This window comes from Ascaphus truei, chromosome 15 (genome assembly GCF_040206685.1).
Source record: "Ascaphus truei isolate aAscTru1 chromosome 15, aAscTru1.hap1, whole genome shotgun sequence".
In the NCBI taxonomy this organism is placed as follows: domain Eukaryota; kingdom Metazoa; phylum Chordata; class Amphibia; order Anura; family Ascaphidae; genus Ascaphus; species Ascaphus truei.
In genome coordinates, this window is record NC_134497.1 from 38,896,439 (window position 1) to 38,917,083 (window position 20,645).

A 20,645-nucleotide genomic window follows, 5' to 3' on the forward strand; every position below is an offset into this window, starting at 1 on the left:
TCTCCTTTCCTCTTTGCATCCATTGAATACGCCACTAATGCAAATTAACGCGACAGAAAAGAATTGCATTAAACTGTCACCTTCATACTAACGTGTGATGTTGCTCCTCTCGTGTCCCCAGGTGTTTCGGTGGACAGGTAACAACACCTTCTTCGTGAGAGGGGACACCCAGTCTCTGACATTTGGCGGTGGAACGTGGTGTGTATCTATGTAAACCTTTTACACCCCGCACTGTGGAATAACACGTATGCATTGAGTTAAATGTTCAATACACAGGGTTACAATTAGAAATGAAAACCCAGAGAGATAATTGATTAGACATGGGGTGCGCAAGGTTTTCTGGAGGGGGGCGCAGCGCTTACAGAGGCCCCGCGCTCTTCTCCAAAGCATTTAAATTAAATGGCAGGGGAGCGCTCGCAAGACCTCTGTAAATTCCTTTACCATGTCTCCGATGGCTTCGGGTGACGCGTCACCACGGTAACGTAGCGTCAAATGACGCGGTGACATCATGTGACATTGTCGCCATGGCAACGCAACATCACACATGACCCTGCGGCGATGCCAGAGACCAAGAGACGCCAGAGACCAAGTAAGGGAGGGGGGGGGGGGGAAATCTGCGTACCCCTACATTAGACCTCGCAAAATAGTTAGTTCCCAGAACTGGGATATTAATTTAGTGTAGCCATGTACAAAATTGGTGTACATATCTCTTTCATGCTGGCAGTAATCCTGGTAAGTATGCAGGGTTGCCAGTAACGATCATGGAGGTTTGCCCTCAAACCCTGGTGAGGTGTCATATGTCCCAAAGGAAGTGACACAGGGGGTGTCTGTTTCTGGAGGTGATATAAGACACAGAACTGCCTAAAGTTAGGAGTTCAGTTCGGTTGAGTCCTGTTGGTGTTCTGACTCTGTTCAGGAGAGTCATGTGGAGGTCTGCAACAGTGTTGCAGAGGCTGATGCAAGAGCTGTGAGTCTGTGTAGCTCTGAGCAGAGACAGAGAAGCTGGTAAATCTCTTTGAGAGGAGAGGTGGAGAGCAACTCTATTAGAGGAGAAGGAACCTTCCTAATGGAGTGCAGCTGGCCCATACCACCATGCCAATAAAGATGCCCTGTTCAAAGACAACCCCACTGTGTGAGTGTGAAGTTAATCTCCAGTGGAAGGCACCACCAATAAGGAGTTCCTCATCAGAACCATCTTCCTGCGGACGCAGGGATCCTGATGAGGTGGAGGCGCTGCACTGGATATAGGTAGGACTCATGCACACTACCTCAGCTACCTGTCTGGGTTGACAATCCCCAAACACCATCATGCGGGAGACTCAGGAGTCCTGTTGCCAACAGGTGCACCACCAGACACGACCATGTAATGGGGGCTGGTTAGACCACAGGGGCCAATGTGAGATTGGGTGGGTCAGGCCAGGCCAGAAAATCCGTTACATTAGAATGAATGGATTGCAGGTTTGCACTTTTAAATTACTGCAATGAGTAAGGAGCAATGTAATGCTTGTTTTTTGCATGTACGGTGGACAGACAGCTGCAAAGGATTCTGGATACTTATTCAACCCACCTTATTAGCTATGTCCATAAGGTCTCAGCAAGTTACACCCGTATAATATGCTGGGTTTGTGAAAATTGAGTGAACTACACTAAAGCATAAAACAGTCTTTAGTGTTATTATTTGATTCACTCCATCATAATGTAGTGGTTAAGCTGCAGCCAAGGATTCTGGGTATGGACATGCAAATGAGCCTGTGTGCCCACTCAGAGACGGCTATGTATTCCTTTTGGACTGATCAGTCATGGCTTGGTCGCCGATTCTATATATCCTGCAGAATATGCCGTATACCAGATTTGCAATCGTCAAGTCCTTACATATTTTAATGGTTCCCCAGTAAAGACACTAAAACCAATTAACTGAATTCGCAGTTTCTTTTCAGCTTCAACTTCCAACTAATTACCCCGAAATGCCGATCTTAGAAGTGAACTCAAGATGATGCCCTTAAATGTAGATTATCAACCTTATTAGTATTTTTTTTGTTCCATCATGGCTATTTTATTTGCATTTTTATTTCAAAGGGCCTGTAGTAAAGCCTGTACATGGCGACCTGTGCCGATTTCCTCACTTGCTCCACCCAACCAGGCGGCACAGAGCTGTTTTTCATGCAGACTTCAAACAGACTCAGAGGAACGGTCTTCTACTGAACTCCTCCGATAAGTCTCTTTGAAGTCCGGGGATGTGACACAGTGAGATGGGTTTTTACATAAACTTCAGTTATGGGCTCAATTAGGAGGTGAAAACAAACACCATACTGTAATGTATGCTAAATGCATATTCAAAAGAATACAGTAGATATAAAGTGGGGTTACCGCCAATGTCTGTATCTTCCTCATTTCCAGTGGTAATATTGGGCTGTGGTTGGACGGCGATCTGTATCACGGAAGAAGCCAGACATGCGACACCTTCAACAATAACATACTGTCCGCCAAGGAGCACTTCTGCATTCATAGCCTTGAAGTCTGGGCATTCAGATGAACTGTGACCCATCTACTGAACCAACCACCAATACTTCTTGGATTTCGTTGCTTATCCAGTGCTGCAATAACTCAGAACACGAATGGCTTTCAGCAAAAGACATTGATATCTAGATGAATTGGTACCACCAGGTTTCCCTGAATAGTGAGCTCACAAGTGTTTCTTTCTTGTTGCCCAGTTCACAAATAACCAGAAAAATTAATGAGTGAACCATACGAGTTGTATTTTGATTAAATAGACATAGATGGAGCTATTGACTAAAGAAGAACGTTGCCCATTCACTGCTGTCAAGCTGTTGGTCGGTTAAAGGCGGTTTAGCGTCTGAAAACTTGTTAAACAAGACTTTGTGTAACCCAATAAAAAGTTATTTTGTGTATATGTGAGTTCTATATAGTTGTTTAAAGGAGAAGTGTACTTATGGCTGTGTATTACATCAAAATGTTACATTTAAAGTGTATGTTTCTGTGAGCTGAATTCTATCAATTGCAACAGAACTTAAAATCTAATGAACTATTTGGTATGTTTCTGTGAGTTGATTAGGCAAACCCCTCCCTTAATTGTTAGTCAAATGCATGTGATCAGAGTATTTAAGACAGTCTATCTTGGCTGTGAGCCTATGGCTGTGTAACACCTTAAGTGTCACATTTAAAGTGTCTGTAGAGTTAATGTTTGAGTTGTTATCTCTGGATGTTTTCTTTCTATATCTTTAATCATGGATGCATTCTGAATATATGGGCTAACATTCTGATTCATTCCTGCACTCACGCTATTGTCCCACAGTCACTCCTACCACCCATTGTGGCCAAGCACAGCCATCTACAGCACTTATTTCCTCACCTGCCATCTCTTGTTACTCTCCCATCATATCTCTTAGATTGTAAACTCTTCGGGGCTGGGATTTCCTTTCCTATTGCCTGATTTTTCTGCTTATTGCATTACTATAATTTCCCATACTGTATTCTTTGTGAAGCGCGGAGTACACTTGGCGCTACATAAAGATATACAATACTAATGGCAGTGACATGTTTAAAGTGGTCATACAGTATCTAGGCCAGTGGTTCCCAATCTGTGCACCGCAGTGCCCTGGTGCACCGTGGCTTGCCTAGAGGGGCGCCGTGATTATCCTCCCCACCATCCCTCCGATTATTACTCCTTCTTGCCGGCCAGGCCGCAGGGGATTGGCTGCAGATCAGAGGGAGCCAGGGGCGGGGCTTCTGCTTTGTGCAGAGCACACGGTGTGTATGTGTCTGCCTTCCCGCTCTTGGCTCCTCTGTCTGCGTGGTGTCCCGTCCCCTTCTGCCCCGGGTGATAGAAGGTGGGGGGAGGGGGAGCGTTGTACATTTGCCTGTCCAGTGAATGTGTGCAGGGAGCTGCCTGCACGGATCTCCTGCCTGCACGGATCTCCTGCCTTTCCTCTCATTCTTCCCCCCCTCCCCCAGTCACTCACATCCGTCGCTGCCTCTGCTCTCCAATGTGTGTATCTGTGTGTATTTATTTGTGTGTGTGTGTATGTGACTTTGTGCATGTGACTGTGTGCAGGGAGCTGCCTGCACGGATCGAATGCCTTTCCTCTCCCTTTCCTTCCCCCCCCAGTGACTGTGGGGCAGTCACTCACATCCGTTGCTGCCTCTGCTCTCCAATGTGTGTGTATATGTGTGTTTGTGTATCTCTGTGTGTGTGTGTATTTATTTATTTGTCTGTGTATCTGTGTGTGCATGTGACTGTGTGCAGGGAGCTGCCTGCACCGATCTCCTGCCTTTCCTCCCCCCTCCCTTCGAGAGAGTGAGTGAGTGTCAGAGAGTGAGTGAGAGTGTGTGAGAGTGAGTGTGTCTGAGAGTGAGAGTGTGTCTGAGAGAGTGAGTGTCAGAGAGTGAGTGTGTGTCAGAGAGTATCTGAGAGTGCATCTGAGAGTGAGAGTGCGTCAGACTGTGTGTGTCTGAGTGTGAGAGAGCGCGTGTTAGTGTGTGTGTCTGAGAGAGAATGTGTGAGTGTGTATGTGTGTCTGAGAGTGTGTGTCTGAGAGAGTGTGTGCCCGAGAGACACCAACTGCGCACTGCAACTGTTAGGTATGTATATACACCTTTGTTTTTACTTTGGGCGCCGCGGAAAAATCCTGATCGCCTTGGGGAGCCTTGAACCCAAAAAGTTTGGGAACCACTGATCTAGGCGATTGAGGGTTTTTTCCCACCAGAATCTCAAGCGGTGACTTGATTTCCTCTAGTTGCACTCTTCGCTCCCTTCTGTCTGATAGTGTGTCCAACAAGAGTTTACACAGGCAGTCCCTTCTACCCCCACTTATCTTTATCGACTGTCTGAGGACCAGGTGTGAGAAGGGTAAATAAAAGGCTTGATTGACTAACACGTCTTAAATTTGAAAGTCCGTAAGTAACACAAGTTGTAATTAATTTCCTATGAAACAAATGCAGCCACGTATTTTTATCCCAGCAGTTAGAGGCTTGTTTAAAGGAAACATGTGACTGTTAAATTCATTACAAAATGTTGTATTTTGGTAAACTGCGAGACATTGCACCTTTACCTTTCAGGGCGTTATGTAGACTGTGATTATTCAACAATATTAAAGAAACAAAAAACTGTTAAATAATACGTTCTCATTGGTATTCTTATTTTTTTTCACCTCATATGGTCAGCTAGTGACCACTGACCCTGAGAAACTCCCCCAAATATATAAATATACGTAAAGGATATAAATAATGCGATATCAGAAGGGGATACACCGCTCGCTATTATGTAATGCAATTAAAGTTAAATGTCAATATGAATTTGCCCTAATGCCTAGAGTGGCAGTGGGTGTTCCCTGTGTGCCGAGTTGAAGGATTATCAAAAAAAATAGAGATATAGTTGGTTAGACCAGGTATTCTCCAACAAGATCCACACATGCAAAAACTATTTCTTTTCTATTTTTAGTGTGTATATTTCACAAAATAGTTTTTGCATGTGTAGACCTAAATTAATTGTGGTAATATTAAATGTGAAGTTTTAACTGCCCCGGTGTGCACCACAAGTGTGGATCTTGTTAGAGAACTCTATTTTTAATAAAATAAATGTATAATAAATATTATACAATATCTATATTTCCTATAACTTGCCATGCAAATGTGAATTTCCTATTTTTTTTTCTCCAGGTTTACACTTTGAGGATCCTTCTAAATGTTGTTCCTGTTTAATACATTTTCAGTGCAGCGGGATGAGCTGTATAATAACATACAGAGCGATATAAGCATCTAGAGTGATAATTGGTTATTTTTCTGCTTTGTGATTGTGTCAATTTCACAATGAACAGCATTTACTTGACACCTTGTGCCCTCCGACATTGTGACATGCCTTAGGGTAGGTGTAATTTAGTGCCAGGAATTCCCGTTCCAACACGGATACGCAACAAATGACATTGCGGCTTTAATATAATTAAGACCAATTCTAGGGGAATGTTGCTATAAAATGTCATAAGTGCATGCATTTAAATATAGCTAGACTTTAAGTGATGTGGGCTTCTGGATTTACATTTAATGCTAAAACGCATCCAATCGATTTACTTATTTAAGGCTATTGCAGACGTCTGAAAAACAAAAACACAGTAAGTTAAACAAAAAAAAAGTTACAGCTCTTGAATTTTTTTTGGGACCATGTTTATTTTTAATAAACAGAATTGTCATTTAAAAACAGTACATGAAATGAACCCCTTTTGCTGTAGCAGGCTCTCAAAACGTGTTATTCGTAAACAATAGCAAAATACTAAGCTCTAGGAATATGAATATATATTATACCTTTTGTATATTACTACACTGAGAAAATGAGAAGTGACATTGCTCATACATTCAAAAGTAGAACACGGAAAATAAAGTATTTCAAACATATTTTGGAACATGATTGCAGGTAAACAGATTGTCTGACATTACTGAATTAAACAGAATGATCCGGTTTGTCCTGGGAGGGTAACAGAAGAAGAGTCTGACAGACAGTACTTTGATTAAGCGGGCCCCTGTGAAAATGTCAAACCACGACAGACCATATGATATATCATGACCCAGCTGCGATAAACTTGATATATCATGATTCACCTGCAATAAACAAGTTTATCGCAGCTGAATCATGATATATCATGGTTTGATAGTGAACATTTGAAATGGACGGTATGGCCAGTACCCTTCTACCAGGAAAGAGGTTCAAGTTAAATTAAATAAATTAGATGTGTGAAAGCTTTAACATTGGAAATATTATGGACCATATCTATCAAGCAGCACCTTTCACTTTATTAGACCAAAATAAGGGTGTCTTCCTATGGAATAGCACCCCTTACTAAACACAGGCCTGTACCTGCCAGGAAAGAGTAGAGGTTGCCCCAGCTGTGCACATTTACTACGAAAGAATAAAACCGTAAAACATTACTAAAGGAACTAAGAACACACAGGTGTGTATATATATATATATATACACAACCAGCATAGTATACAACCTGTACGATGCCGTAACAGTGCGCCCAAGTGATCACATTGTCGCAGCCACCACCTTAATGTATGAAACGGAAGCGGAGTCTCCTCTCTCTACACCCACAGCCCCCACCCCAAAGCCGTATCGGGTGCACGAGGGTCACCAATAGGTGGATGGGTTAACCCTTAATGTGCTGGAAGATTACCAGGATGGGGTACTGCTGGCGTTTCTGGGGGGGATCGATCGCGGCTATGCGACCGCTTGAGGTAGTGATGCCGGTCGCGACCCCCCACCCCCCCAGCGATGCGAGTGTTCATGGTGGGGGGCGGCTCACTTCCGTTGTGATCAATAGTTGGTAAGAGGTTAGTGGGCGGTTACATATTTGTGCTCCTTTCCTTTAGAGCTGGGGTGCGCAAACTCGGGGCGCAGCGCTTACAGAGGCCCCACGCTCTTCCCCACAGCATTTAAATTAAATGCCAGGGGAGCATATAAGGCCCCTGTAAGTTCCCTTGCATGGTCTCCAGTGGATTCTGGCGACACGTTGCGATGGTAACGTGACATGACATCAGAACGCCAGCGAACTGGTAAGGGGGGGGGGGGGCAGACTAAAACGTTTGCGCACCCCTTCCTTAGAGAATAGAACCAAAATAAAAGCTTGTGAGAATGTTCATTCCAATACTGTATATTCTGTTGCTTCATATCCCCACTTCAGCCACCTGTGCTGAAGCAGGGATATTTTGAAAACCTGACCTGTTGGTGGCCCTTAAGGACTGGAGTTGGCTCTAGTATTTACCTTCCAATTCTTGGAGACTTTTGTGGTCTCAGCATTGAAGCACAGCTCCACGGTACAGGTTATTATTTAGCGCTGCGCCGGAGGCGTTATAATGAAGCGATGTGTTTGTGGCATGTTGTGATACCTTTTAGTGGACCAACAAAGAGTTCTTTATTGTTCAACATCGTACGCATAAGACAACACTTGTTCAGTCTTAAATGCTTCAGGGCTAACTGCATCTAAAAAGAACTCTTGACAATTGTCAATTAGAAAGTAGCATAACATGCAAAATACCCAACCTGCTCCAAAGCTTCACCGGGCCTCCTTACAGTATTTATAATACTTGAACAGCTTTTGTATTTTTAGTGCTGAACTGCCCTTGACACTACACCACATAAATCAGAGCAGGCCTCTGTCTCTTTATCTGGAGGAGTAGCAGCAGAAAGAGCCGGAATGATTTGTAGGAGTCTGGATGGAATTCACACAGACTGTGCGTCTGTCAGAGCCACAGCTCCGAGACCCCAAACGCTGCATGCATACATACACCTGTGGGGATGGGGGATACACCCGCGGGGAAAGGAGAGATACACCCAGGGGGGGGGGGGTGCATCTGGGTTACATTTCGAATATTTTTCGTTTCTATTTATACACCCTTTATTATTCAGGACAAACCTATTTAAAAAAAAAAAAAAGCAAATCTATAAGAAGCCAACTTTCCAAAAATCGACTAGCAAAAGCTGCAGCAAGAGAAGGGAGGTGGTAACATTGTGAGGGAGGGGGGTTAAAATTGTGAGTGAGGATGGCGAGGGGTTAAAATTGTGAGCGAGGATGGGGAGGGGGTAAAATGATGTGTGGCAGGGGTAAAATTGTGAGGATGGGGAAGCGAGTGGGGGGGAGGGGGTAAAATTGTGAATGGGGGAGGGGGTAAAATTGTGAATGGGGGAGGGGGTAAAATTGTGAATGGGGGAGGGGGTAAAATTGTGAATGGGGGAGGGGCTAAAATTGTGAATGGGGGTGGGGCTAAAATTGTGAGTGGGGAGGGGCTAAAATTGTGAGTGGGGGGAGGGAGTATAATTATGAGTGGGGGGAGGGGGTAGAATTGTGAGGGGAGGTAGAATTGTGTGTGGCAGGGGTAAAATTGTGAGGATGGGGAGGGGGTAATTGTGGGGCGGGGGTAAAAGTGTGACTTGGGGTGGAAAGTGTGCGTGAGGGAGGGGGTAAAATTGTGAGAGGGGGGTAGAATTGTGAGTGAGGGGGGAGGGGTAACAGAGAGTGGGTGAGTAACATTTTGTGAGGGGTACTTTGGCTAGTAGTAAATATTTGGCATCCACTTTTTCCCCTGACAGTGAAAAACGTAACTTTTCATATGTAAACAACGTGACTGGCTCCAACAGGGAAATGTGCCACGGCAACTGTGGTGCAAATGGTGTCATTTCAAGCTCTCTGCTGCTTCCCAGTGTGCGCCAGCTTACAATTGGGAGGAGGCAGGGGTGTCAATAGGCGCTGGGCAGGCGCAACAAGACGCACAGAGTTACCTCATCCAATCTGTGTCACTAATTCTGCAAAGATTAAGGTGATGAAACTTTATGGCCTTCAAAATCTGCACCAACCGTGAGAAACGGTTTCTAACATCTAATTTAGCTGTGCACCGAAAAATGGTGCGACGCAGGAAAACACGTCCGCGCCAAAACTGCCGCGGTGCACGGCCCCCGCAGCAGACGGAGGCACATAACAATGGCCACTACCGACTTCTAAAGAACAGGCGATAGCTCGAACACGGACTATTGCCACTGTATACATTCTCTGCATGGTTTATACCTCAAACAAAACAAAGTTAATTACAATAGTGCAATTGCAAAGTTTTTTAAACACTATGATAAACGGGCAATACCGGATTTCCCCCAAAAACAAAAACTAGTTTGGTACTAGTTAAAAAAAAGAAGATATTCATACGGCTTTTGTTAAATGCTGCCACTTTGCCCGTGGCACTCCAGTTGGCACAATGACATAATACTGTGGGACTGGGGTTTGAGTTTGCGTGTCTAAGATTGTGCATAATCGTGGATTATTTAAAGCTACACATGAAAGCCGTTTGTTTTTTACACACAGGATTGAAGTAGGGGGTCTCGGGAGCTGAACCCCGTTCATTTCAGCTCCGTGGACACCCTGTTTACGGAGATACCGGCCTCCGTTGGGGTGCCGGTAGACGCACCAGCTGAACTAGCTGGTATAGCGGGGACCAAGCAATGGCTGCTTTTCAAAACTCCCTGCGGGCCAATAGGAAGCCGTGCGGTCATCAGGTTCTGCTTCCTATTGGCCAGTGTGACGGTGAGCTTTAAACCACAGCAAGCTCAGCCGGAGCGGCTACCAGCGCCCCTTACAGAGGCAAGTATCTCCGGAAGCAGGGGGCCCCCGGAGCTGAAATGAATGGGGTTCAGCTCTGAAGACCCCCCGCTTCAAACTGGGTGCAAATAAAAAAAGTAAAATAAAAAAGCGGTTGGCTTGCTCCTTTAAAAAAGGACCATAAAAAAATATATATCTTAGAAACATATTGAAGGCATTTCTAGCGTGAAGCAGCATTGTATAGTGAAGTATATTTCCATGATGTAAGAATTGTTAATAAAAATATTTCAAACTGCGACTATATGTATGCATATATATTAAAAAAAAAGAACTACATTTAAAAATCTGCATTAGCATGACATTAGCGTGACAAAAACATTTCCACACAAAAGTACTAGTCCACCTTGACCTGCTAGTCACTGCCTGGCTAAAGCGTGTGTGTGTGTGTGTGTGTGTGTGTGTGTGTGTGTGTGTGTGTGGTGTGGTGTGTGTGTGTGTGTGGTGTGTGTGTGGTGTGTGTGTGGTGTGTGTGTGTGTCACATAACGGGAATTTCCAAAAGCAGAATTCCACCGTTTGAAAATTACAAAAAACAAATCCAGGATTCACACAAATAAAATAAGCACATCCCAAACTAAAAGAAACTCAAACAAAATGGCAGCGCATGCTTCCTGCATGAACAGAAAGGACGGGGTGTTCTCTTGGCCCCTCCTTGGCAGTATGCACTGTTCTTCCTCTGCTTTTGCCTGAAGTACATTTGTTTATATGTTGTCACAAAAAAAAAAGTGTAAAAGACTGAAGGACAAATGGAAGAAAAGTCACGCACATTTAAATTAAAGCCCTCTTATTTTTTTTCTCCGACGTGTGTTCCATCAACGATACGATGGTTCACATTTTTATAGGATTGTATGCACACAGAGACACACAGAGACACACAGAGACACAACCTAAAATGTGTGCAGTCGTGAGATTTTTCGCTGCAGAGATTTGTGCTAGTTTTGAGCGGATTAAAGGGCCTTTTTTTACCCCAGCCACCTGTTTCTTGACGATGTTGAACTCAATGGACAGGTTGATCAGGTGAAGTGGTTAAAAAGTTGCCTCGCGTTCCTTGTGTCCCGAGTTTAGTTTTCAAACAACTTGGTTCTGGATTTCTGCAGAAGCACTGCCTGCCTCGGAGAATCATCATCTTCCCTGTCGATCCAGCTGGCTTTCAATGGCGTGATGTCCGGAGCGACCACATCTCCATCCTACAACACAACATGTTCCGCTTACTATTTGTAGCCGAAAAACGGTCTAAGGAATCAGTGTGATAAATGGGATGGGAACCTTAAAGAGAGAAGCCTCCTAGTTACTCATTTGCCTGTTGCTATTCAGAATCCTTCTCTGCAGCTTATAGGGTCAGTCCCTCCTAGTGTACTAAAGGCAGTGATATGTATAAGGGGTCAGTCCCTCCTAGGGGCACAGTGTACTAATGGCAGTGACGTGGTTAAGGGATCAGTCTCTCCTAGGGGCAAAGTGTACTAATGGCAGTGGCATGTTTAAGGGATCAGTCTCTCCTAGGGCCACAGTGGCTAGGGAGGAGAGAGGGTAGGGGGGGGCGTAGTGGTGGTTGGATTTCCTCTGGTTGCCTCTTTTGTCTGATACCACTCAACAAGAGTTTTCCGCCTTATTTGAATGGTCCCTCTGATAAGGATGGGCTAAGGGCAACAAAATCACTTTGTTGACCAAAACTTCCCAATTCAGAGGCCTATTCGAAATGACAGATGTGTGTGTTTCCTCAGGAATACATGCAGACACCTATGGGTGCATTATATTTTCTAGAAACACCCCCTTTTATGTATTTCACCTTTAAAAGCATGATATACATTTCTGAGAACGTATAGAATGCATTAAAGTTCAAAAAGAGAACATTTTCTGTGGCCTTCGATGTGAGACGAGAATCCAGTGCCAGTTATGTACGGATATCACATACCTGAGGTTTGGAGAAGTCTCTGTTCATACACCACTGCACAAAATATCTCTTGGCAGCTTCTACGCTCTTATCATCCGTTCTCTTGCAGTAAACACGGATAACCTGCTCTGCAAACTTCTCTGGCAGGAGCTGTGACACCTGAGGACAGAAGGGTCGGGCACTAAATATCATGGTTTTTATGCTGACCCAGATATAAAGCGCAATCTTGTATGGGGTATAAGTATTGCTGTAGAGGAATAGAATAGACCAATAATAAAAATATGACCCATTACAGCTCCATTCCCACACGATCATTCTTTTTAAATAGTTAAAAAATATATATATAATTATTGTTTACACCCCCCCCCCATCCCTGAAGAAGATCCCTCTGTGGAATAGAAACAATCTGTGTGCTGTTCTTTAATACTTTTTAGAAAAATTACTACTGTGTGCTGTCTCTGCTGTGCCGTTCTTTCGGATGCTAAATTCTCTTCACTATTATTATTTGTGACTAGATCCAGTCCATTTCTACAACTACCGGAGTGCTGGTTTTCATCTCTACATCTCAATGCATTGTGTATTTCCATTTGCCAATGAAAAACTAACCTGCCCTGATCCATACTGGATTGCTGTAAACTTGGGAGCTGCACTGGGTTCTATTTGTATTGTACATTTTTTATTTGAAATTTTATAGAATATTATTTTCTTATCACTTCACTACATTTTTTTTATATATCCCTTTACGATTTAATTTGGATACCTCTATGAAGAGACAGACAGACAGACGTTGAATCGATGTAAAGCCAACCTTACATGGAGAACAGTCCGTGTGACATGCCATAGCTCTGCGGGGCAGAGATTTCCTTTCCTATGGTCTGATCTTGTTTGTTGAATTTATTGTATTACTAGATGAGAGCCCCGGCGTTGCCCGGGATGTTTGTGGTGTGGGTGTGGCATTTGGGTGGGGAGTGGTCCACGCGGCCCATGTGCGGTGGTACTGCTGCTGTGGCTGTACTGATGGTGATTGTATCGGTGTGCTGATTTGGGAGGGTTTGGTGCTGATGTGGGGGTGCGGATGTGGGTGTGCCGATGGGGGAGGTGCGAAGGTGCCAATGTGTGGGCGCTGATGGTGTTGATGGGGGCTGCGAATGGCGGGGAGCCGAGAATGCCAGTGTGCTGGGGGGGGCATGGGATACCGGTGTGCTGATGTGGTGGTGCTGGGGATAGTGTGTGTGTGTGTGTGTGTGTGTATACGTGTGTGTATACATGTTTGTGTGTGTGTATACATGTTTGTGTGTGTGTATACATGTTTGTGTGTATACATTGTGTGTGTGTACGTGTACGTGTACGTGTGTGTGTATGTCTAAATGTGTGTGTACATTTGTGTGTGTATACATGTGTGTGTGTGTATACATGTGTGTGTGTGTATACATGTGTGTGTGTGTATACATGTGTGTGTGTGTGTATACATGTGTGTGTGTGTATACATGTGTGTGTGTGTATACATGTGTGTGTGTATACATGTGTGTGTGTGTATACATGTGTGTGTGTATACATGTGTGTGTGTATACGTGTGTGTGTGTGTATACATGTATGTGTGTGTATACATGTGTGTGTGTATACATGTGTGTGTGTGTGTGTATACATGTGTGTGTGTGTATACATGTGTGTGTGTATATACATGTGTGTGTGTATATACATGTGTGTGTGTATACATGATGTGTATGTATACGTGTGTGTGTGTGTGTATGTCTACATATGTGTGTGTTTGACTCCATGTGTGTACGTGTACATGTGTGTGAGTATACGTGTACATGTGTACGTGTGTGCGTGTGTACGTGTGTACGTGTACGTGTGTACGTGTACGTGCGTGTGCATACATGTGTGTGTATACATGTGTATGTATACGTGTGTGTGTGTGTGTGTCTACATGTGTGTGTGTATGACTCCATGTGTGTGTGTACGTGTACATGTTTGTGAGTATACGTGTACATGTGTACATGTGTGTACGTGTGTACGTGTGTGTGCGTGTCTACGTGCATGTGCGTGTCTACGTGCATGTGCGTGTCTACGTGCATGTGCGTGTCTACGTGCGTGTCTACGTGCGTGTGCGTGTCTACGTGCGTGTGCGTGTCTACGTGCGTGTGCGTGTCTACGTGCGTGTGCGTGTCTACGTGCGTGTGCGTGTCTACGTGCGTGTGCGTGTCTACGTGCGTGTGCGTGTCTACGTGCGTGTGCGTGTCTACGTGCGTGTGCGTGTCTACGTGCGTGTGCGTGTCTACGTGCGTGTGCGTGTCTACGTGCGTGTGCGTGTCTACGTGCATGTCTACGTGCGTGTGCGTGTCTACGTGCGTCTGCGTGTCTACGTGCGTCTGCGTGTCTACGTGCGTGTGCGTGCGCCTGTGTGTATACGTGTGCCTGCGTGTATACGTGTGTCAACATGTGCCTGTGTATGTACGTGTGTGTGTACACGTGTGTGTACGTGTGTGTGTCTACGTGTATGTGTGTGTATACGTGTGTCTACGTGTGTGTGTATACGTGTGCCTACGTGTGTGTGTGTGTATACGTATGCCTACTTGTGTGTGTGTATACGTATACGTGTGTGTGTGTATATATACGTGTGTGTATACATGTGTATACGTGTGTCTGCTGTGTGTATACGTGTGTCTGCTGTGTGTATACGTGTGTCTGCTGTGTGTATACGTGTGTCTGCTGTGTGTATACGTGTGTCTGCTGTGTGTATACGTGTGTCTGCTGTGTGTATACGTGTGTCTGCTGTGTGTATACGTGTGTCTGCTGTGTGTATACGTGTGTCTGCTGTGTGTCTGCTGTGTGTCTGCGTGTGTCTGTATAGGTGTGTGTGTGTGTCTACGTGTGTGTCTGTGTACGTGTGTGTGTCTGTGTACGTGTGTGTGTCTGTGTGCCTACATGTGTGTGTCTACATCTGTGTGTGTGTGTGTGTCTACATGTGTGTGTGTCTACATGTGTGTTTGTGTACGTATGTGTGTGTGTCTTATGTATAGAGATATATATAATGTGTGTGTGTGTGTGTGTGTGTGTGTGTGTGTGTGTGTGTATCTTATACTATATTAGTGAAAGCACTGTATGCCTGCCTGCCTGCCTGGATGTCCGGTGTCCCTAGGGGAAATCTCATTGGTCCCTTGGGCCGCCCCCGCACACATCTCATTGGCCTGAGGCGGAGTGACGGGCCAAAAAAACACACACACACACACACACACACACACACACTCAACTCACTCACACACACTCACTCCACCCTCCTCAAAACACACACACACACACACACACACACACACACACACACACACACACACACACACACACACACACACACCCTCCTCAACACACACACTCCACCCTCCTCAGCACACACACACTCCACCCTCCTTAACGGCTGCCCGGCCTTGACCCCCCCCCCCCCCGCGGCTGGCCCGCAACAACGGAACCCCCCCCTATCACCACTCCGCGGGACCTCAACATCACCCTCTCTCCCGGTGCTCCCTCTCTCCCGGTGCTCACCCTCTCTCCCGGTGCTCACCCTCTCTCCCGGTGCTCACCCTCTCTCCCGGTGCTCCCTCTCCCCCGGTGCTCCCCCCCCACCGGTGCTCCCTCTAAACCCCCCCCCCCCCCCCCAGAGCACGCTGTCGCCGCTCTCACCTTCAGGCCTAGAGGCCGCGCCCCCAGCTCACCATCCCCGCGCGCGCTGCTCCCGCTCTCTCAGTCGGGAGCTGTACGGGCCGCGGCCCACACCACCTCCTGACCTGAGCGTCTCAGCTCCGCCTCGCCGGGGGAAACGGAGACCGCCGAGGAACCCGAGGAGGAGGAGGAGCGCGGCCCGGTGCGAGGTAAGTAACCGCACGGGAAGGGATCTTTCACCCCGGCCCGGCGCTTCACCCCCCCCCGGCGCTTCACCCGGCCCTTCACCCCCCCCCCCCGGCCCTTAACCCCCCCCCGGCCAGCCCTTCACCCCCCCGGCCCGGCCCTTCACCCCCCCCCCCCCCCCGGCCAGGCCCCTCACCCCCCTCCCTGGCCATGCCCTTCACCCCCCCCCCCTGGCCATGCCCTTCACCCCCCCCCCCTAGCCATGCCCTTCACCCCCCCCCCTAGCCATGCCCTTCACCCCCCCCCAGCCATGCCCTTCACCCCCCCCCCCCCAGCCATGCCCTTCACCCCCCCCCCAGCCATGCCCTTCACCCCCCCCCCCCAGCCATGGCCTTCACCCCCCCCGGCCCTGCCCTTCAGGTGAAGGGCATGGCTGGGGGGGTGAAGGGCATGGCCGGGTGGGGGGTGGTGAAGGGCATGGCCGGGGGGGGGGTGGTGAAAGGCATGGCCGGGGGGGGGTGAAGGGCATGGCCGGGGTGGGGGGGTGAAGGGCATGGGCGGGGGAGGGGGTGAGGGGCATGGGCGAGGGGGTGAGGGGCATGGGCGGGGGTGAAGGGCATGGCCAGGGGGGGGGGTGAAGGGCATGGCTTTGGGGGGTGAAGGGCATGGCCAGGGGGGGGGTGAAGGGCATGGCCAGGGGGGGGGTGAAGGGCATGGCCAGGGGGGTTGGGGGTGAAGGGCATGGCCAGGGGGGTTGGGGGTGAAGGGCATGGCCAGGGGGGGGGATGAAGGGCATGGCCAGGGGGGGGGATGAAGGGCATGGCCAGGGGGGGGGATGAAGGGCATGGCCAGGGGGGGGGGGGGGGGTGAAGGGCATGGCCAGGGGGGGGGGTGAAGGGCATGGCCAGGGGGGGGGATGAAGGGCATGGCCAGGGGGGGGGGGGGGTGAAGGGCATGGCCAGGGGGGGGGGGTGAAGGGCATGGCCAGGGGGGGTTGGGGGTGAAGGGCATGGCCAGGGGGGGTTGGGGGTGAAGGGCATGGCTAGGGGGGGGGGGGGGGGGTGAAGGGCATGGCCAGGGGGGGGGGGGTGAAGGGCAATGGCCAGGGGAGGGGGGTGAGGGGCCTGGCCGGGGGGGGGGGGGGGGGTGAAGGGCCGGGCCGGGGGGGGTGAAGGGCTGGCCGGGGGGGGGTTAAGGGCCGGGGGGGGGGGGGGGGTGTGAAGGGGCCGGGTGAAGCGCCGGGGGGGGGGGGGTGAATGCGCCGGGCCGGGGTGAAAGATCCCTTCCCGTGCGGTTACTTACCTCGCACCGGGCCGCGCTCCTCCTCCTCCTCGGGTTCCTCGGCGGTCTCCGTTTCCCCCGGCGAGGCGGAGCTGAGAACGCTAGGTCAGGAGGTGGTGTGGGCCGCGGCCCGTACAGCTCCCGACTGAGAGAGCGGGAGCAGCGCGCGCGGGGATGGTGAGCTGGGGGCGCGGCCTCTAGGCCTGAAGGTGAGAGCGGCGACAGCGTGCTCTGGGGGGGGGGGGGGGGTTTAGAGGGGAGCACCGGTGGGGGGGGAGCACCGGGGGAGGAGGGAGCACCGGGAGAGAGAGGGTGAGCACCCGGGAGAGAGGGGATCACCGGGGAGAGAGAGGGTGAGCACCGGGAGAGAGGGAGCACCGGGAGAGAGGGTGGCACCGGGAGAGAGGGAGCAGCACCGGGAGAGAGGGTGAGCACCGGAGAGAGAGGGTGATGTTGAGGTCCCGCGGAGTGGTGATAGGGTGATGTGTGTGTGTGTGTGTGTGTGTGTGTGTGTGTGTGTGTTGAGGAGGGTGGAGTGAGTGTGTGTGAGTTGAGTGTGAGTTGAGTGTGTGTGTGTGTGTGTGTGTGTGTGTGTGTGTGTGTGTGTGTGTGTGTGTGTGTGTGTGTGTGTGTGTGTGTGTGTGTGTGTGTGTGTGTGTGTGTGTGTGTGTGTGTGTGTGGCGCGTTGAGGAGGGTGGAGTGAGTGTGTGTTTTTTTGGCCCGTCACAGGCCAATGAGATGTGTGCGGGGGCCGGCCCAAGGGACCAATGAGATTTCCCCTAGGGACACCGGACATCCAGGCAGGCAGGCAGGCATGCAGGCAGGCATACAGTGCTTTCACTAATATAGTATAAGATAATTCCACGCCGAGTACAGCTGGGGGCGCTATACTGTATAAGTAAAGATAGACTGATCCAACGATGATGATCTAGCAGTGAAGGGGTCGATTTAAACATTGAGGCTCAGAATAGGTTCATTGTTTACAGCTCTCTGGAGACATTAAGCCCTCAGGTTAGTGAGAAGTATGTCATAAAGTGTCTCTTCAACCTTAAAAGACTTCACACTAGGCTAATAAATTAGGGGGCACTTTATCCTTTCAAGTGACACAGAAGAGACTCTGCAAACAGAAATACCTGCATCATGTCACATGAAAGCCAAGCGTGGCCCTCACAAATCAATCCGACACGCATTGTTTATATATAGCTGGTATCAGGGATCAAAGGGGACATCTGGGAACCCTCGTAAAATCCTACAACTCAAAATTCACAAGGTTCACGCAGAGGACACACAGACCTACTTGCTATGTACTGTTTTGCATCATGCTGCATAAAATACCCATTTTTACATCTACCCATGCAATATACTGTGTGAGAACAATAGCTATAGAAACGTTGTGGGTTTATACACGTTCAAGACAAACACGTTCAAGACAAGGCCTTTTCGATTCAGGAATGATATGCACGGGGGGGGGGGAGGGGGACCGACAAGGAGGTAAAAATATAACACTGGACCCTTATTTGTACAGCATTAAAGCCCAATGCTGAATAAAGGTCACAGCATACAGAAACAGTACATATTAGTGTTGTATGTAATCATACTATATTTTCAGCGACTGTTCTATACTTGTGTATGTGTGAGTGTAGTGTTCTCTTACAAGCCCTGCGCGCTAAAGGGGTATAATAACTTGAAGTGTCCATTCCCCCCCAAAAATACTAAAATGTTTCTGTATTAGGCTATGCATATCGTTCCTTGTATGTACATTTTATACCTGCCTAATAAAAAAAGTTTGAAATATAATAACTTGAAGTGGTTCCCACCTTTTTTGCACATTTTTAGTGCACCTTATTTCTTTTATGTTGGTTACCATGTGCCCCCTGGTTTTTCCCTCAAGGCCCCCACCTTTCCAGCCCACCCAACATCAAGACCCCAAACTGTATTCATTCTGTGCAGATGGGCTCCTGATCTACTCCCATGGGTAATCAATATACTTTTGGGGTTGCAGGCTTTCTTTTGTACTCCTTTTAGTTTGCGACATGGTCTTTCATGTACTATATGAGACTAGCTGAGAGCCCCGGCGTTGCCCGGGATGTTTGTGGTGTGGGTGTGGCATTTGGGTGGGGAGTGGTCCACGCGGCCCATGTGCGGTGGTAGTGCTGCTGTGGCTGTACTGATGGTGATTGTATTGGTGTGCTGATTTGGGAGGGTTTGGTGCTGATGTGGGGGTGCGGATGTGGGTGTGCCGATGGGGGAGGTGCAAAGGTGGCGATGTGTGGGTGCTGATGGTGTTGATGGGGGCTGGGAATGGTGGGGAGCCGAGAATGCCAGTGTGCTGGGGGGGCATGGGATACCGGTGTGCTGATGTGGTGGTGCTGGGGTGTGTGTGTGTATACATGTTTGTGTGTATACATTGTATGTGTGTGTGTGTATACATGTGTGTGTGTGTATGTGTACGTGTGTGTGTATGTGTATACACGTGTATGTGTGTGTATACACGTGTGTATACACGTGTGTGTATACACGTGTGTGTGTATACACGTGTGTGTGTATACACGTGTGTGTGTATACACGTGTGTGTGTGTATACACGTGTGTGTGTATACACATTTGTGTATACATGTTTGTGTGTGTGTATACATGTTTGTGTGTATACATTGTATGTGTGTGTGTGTGTATAAGTGTGTGTGTGTGTGTGTGTACATTTGTGTGTGTGTACACATGTTTGTGTGTGTATACACGTGTGTGTGTGTGTATACATGTGTATGTGTGTATACATGTGTGTGTGTATACATGTGTGTGTGTATACACATGTGTGTGTGTGTATACATGTGTGTGTGTGTACACATGTGTGTGTGTGTACACATGTGTGTACACATGTGTGTGTGTACACATGTGTGTGTGTGTGTACACATGTGTGTGTGTGTACACATGTGTGTGTGTGTATACACATGTGTGTGTGTATACACATGTGTGTGTGTGTATACACGTGTGTGTATACACATGTGTGTGTGTATACACGTGTGTGTGTGTGTATACACGTGTGTGTGTGTGTGTATACACGTGTGTGTGTGTGTATACACGTGTGTGTGTGTGTATACATGTGTATGTGTGTATACATGTGTGTGTATACATGTGTGTGTGTATACATTATGTGTATGTATACCTGTGTGAGTGTATACGTGTGTGTGTATGTGTACATGTGTGTGTGTGTGTATGTCTCCATGTGTGTGTGTGTATGTCTCCATGTGTGTGTGTGTATGTCTCCATGTGTGTGTGTACGTGTACATGTGTGTGAGTATATGTGTACATGTGTGTGTGTGTACGTGTCTACGTGTACATGTGTGTGTGTGTGTGTGTGTGTACGTGTCTACGTGTACATGTGTGTGTGTGTGTGTGTGTGTATGTGTACATGTGTGTGTGTGTACGTGTCTACGTGTACATGTGTGTGTGTGTCTACGTGTACGTGTGTGTGTGTCTACGTG

General features: G+C 47.9%; 3 protein-coding genes across 7 annotated transcripts in view; 2 read left to right on the forward strand and 1 right to left on the reverse strand.

Annotated features, from left to right (window-relative positions):
• Nucleotides 1-5,135, forward strand: part of LOC142466372 (TLD domain-containing protein 2-like) — a 61,963-nt gene extending 56,828 nt beyond the window's left edge. The window contains exons 4-5 of the mRNA XM_075571228.1: nucleotides 122-198; nucleotides 2,398-5,135. Coding sequence (XP_075427343.1) covers nucleotides 122-198; nucleotides 2,398-2,533 — 213 coding nt within the window. The 3' untranslated portion in view covers nucleotides 2,534-5,135. The remainder of the gene's footprint in view (nucleotides 1-121; nucleotides 199-2,397) is intronic.
• The window catches only part of LOC142466841 (uncharacterized), a 755,003-nt gene that overhangs the window by 561,975 nt on the left and 172,383 nt on the right, over nucleotides 1-20,645 (forward strand). The window lies entirely within an intron of this gene.
• The window catches only part of SAMHD1 (SAM and HD domain containing deoxynucleoside triphosphate triphosphohydrolase 1), an 88,300-nt gene continuing 73,819 nt past the window's right edge, over nucleotides 6,165-20,645 (reverse strand). For all 5 annotated transcript variants that reach the window (XM_075572322.1, XM_075572323.1, XM_075572326.1 and 2 more), the window contains 2 exons: nucleotides 12,065-12,202; nucleotides 6,165-11,339 (listed from right to left, as the gene is read on the reverse strand). In XM_075572322.1, coding sequence (XP_075428437.1) covers nucleotides 11,214-11,339; nucleotides 12,065-12,202 — 264 coding nt within the window. In that variant the 3' untranslated portion in view covers nucleotides 6,165-11,213. The remainder of the gene's footprint in view (nucleotides 11,340-12,064; nucleotides 12,203-20,645) is intronic.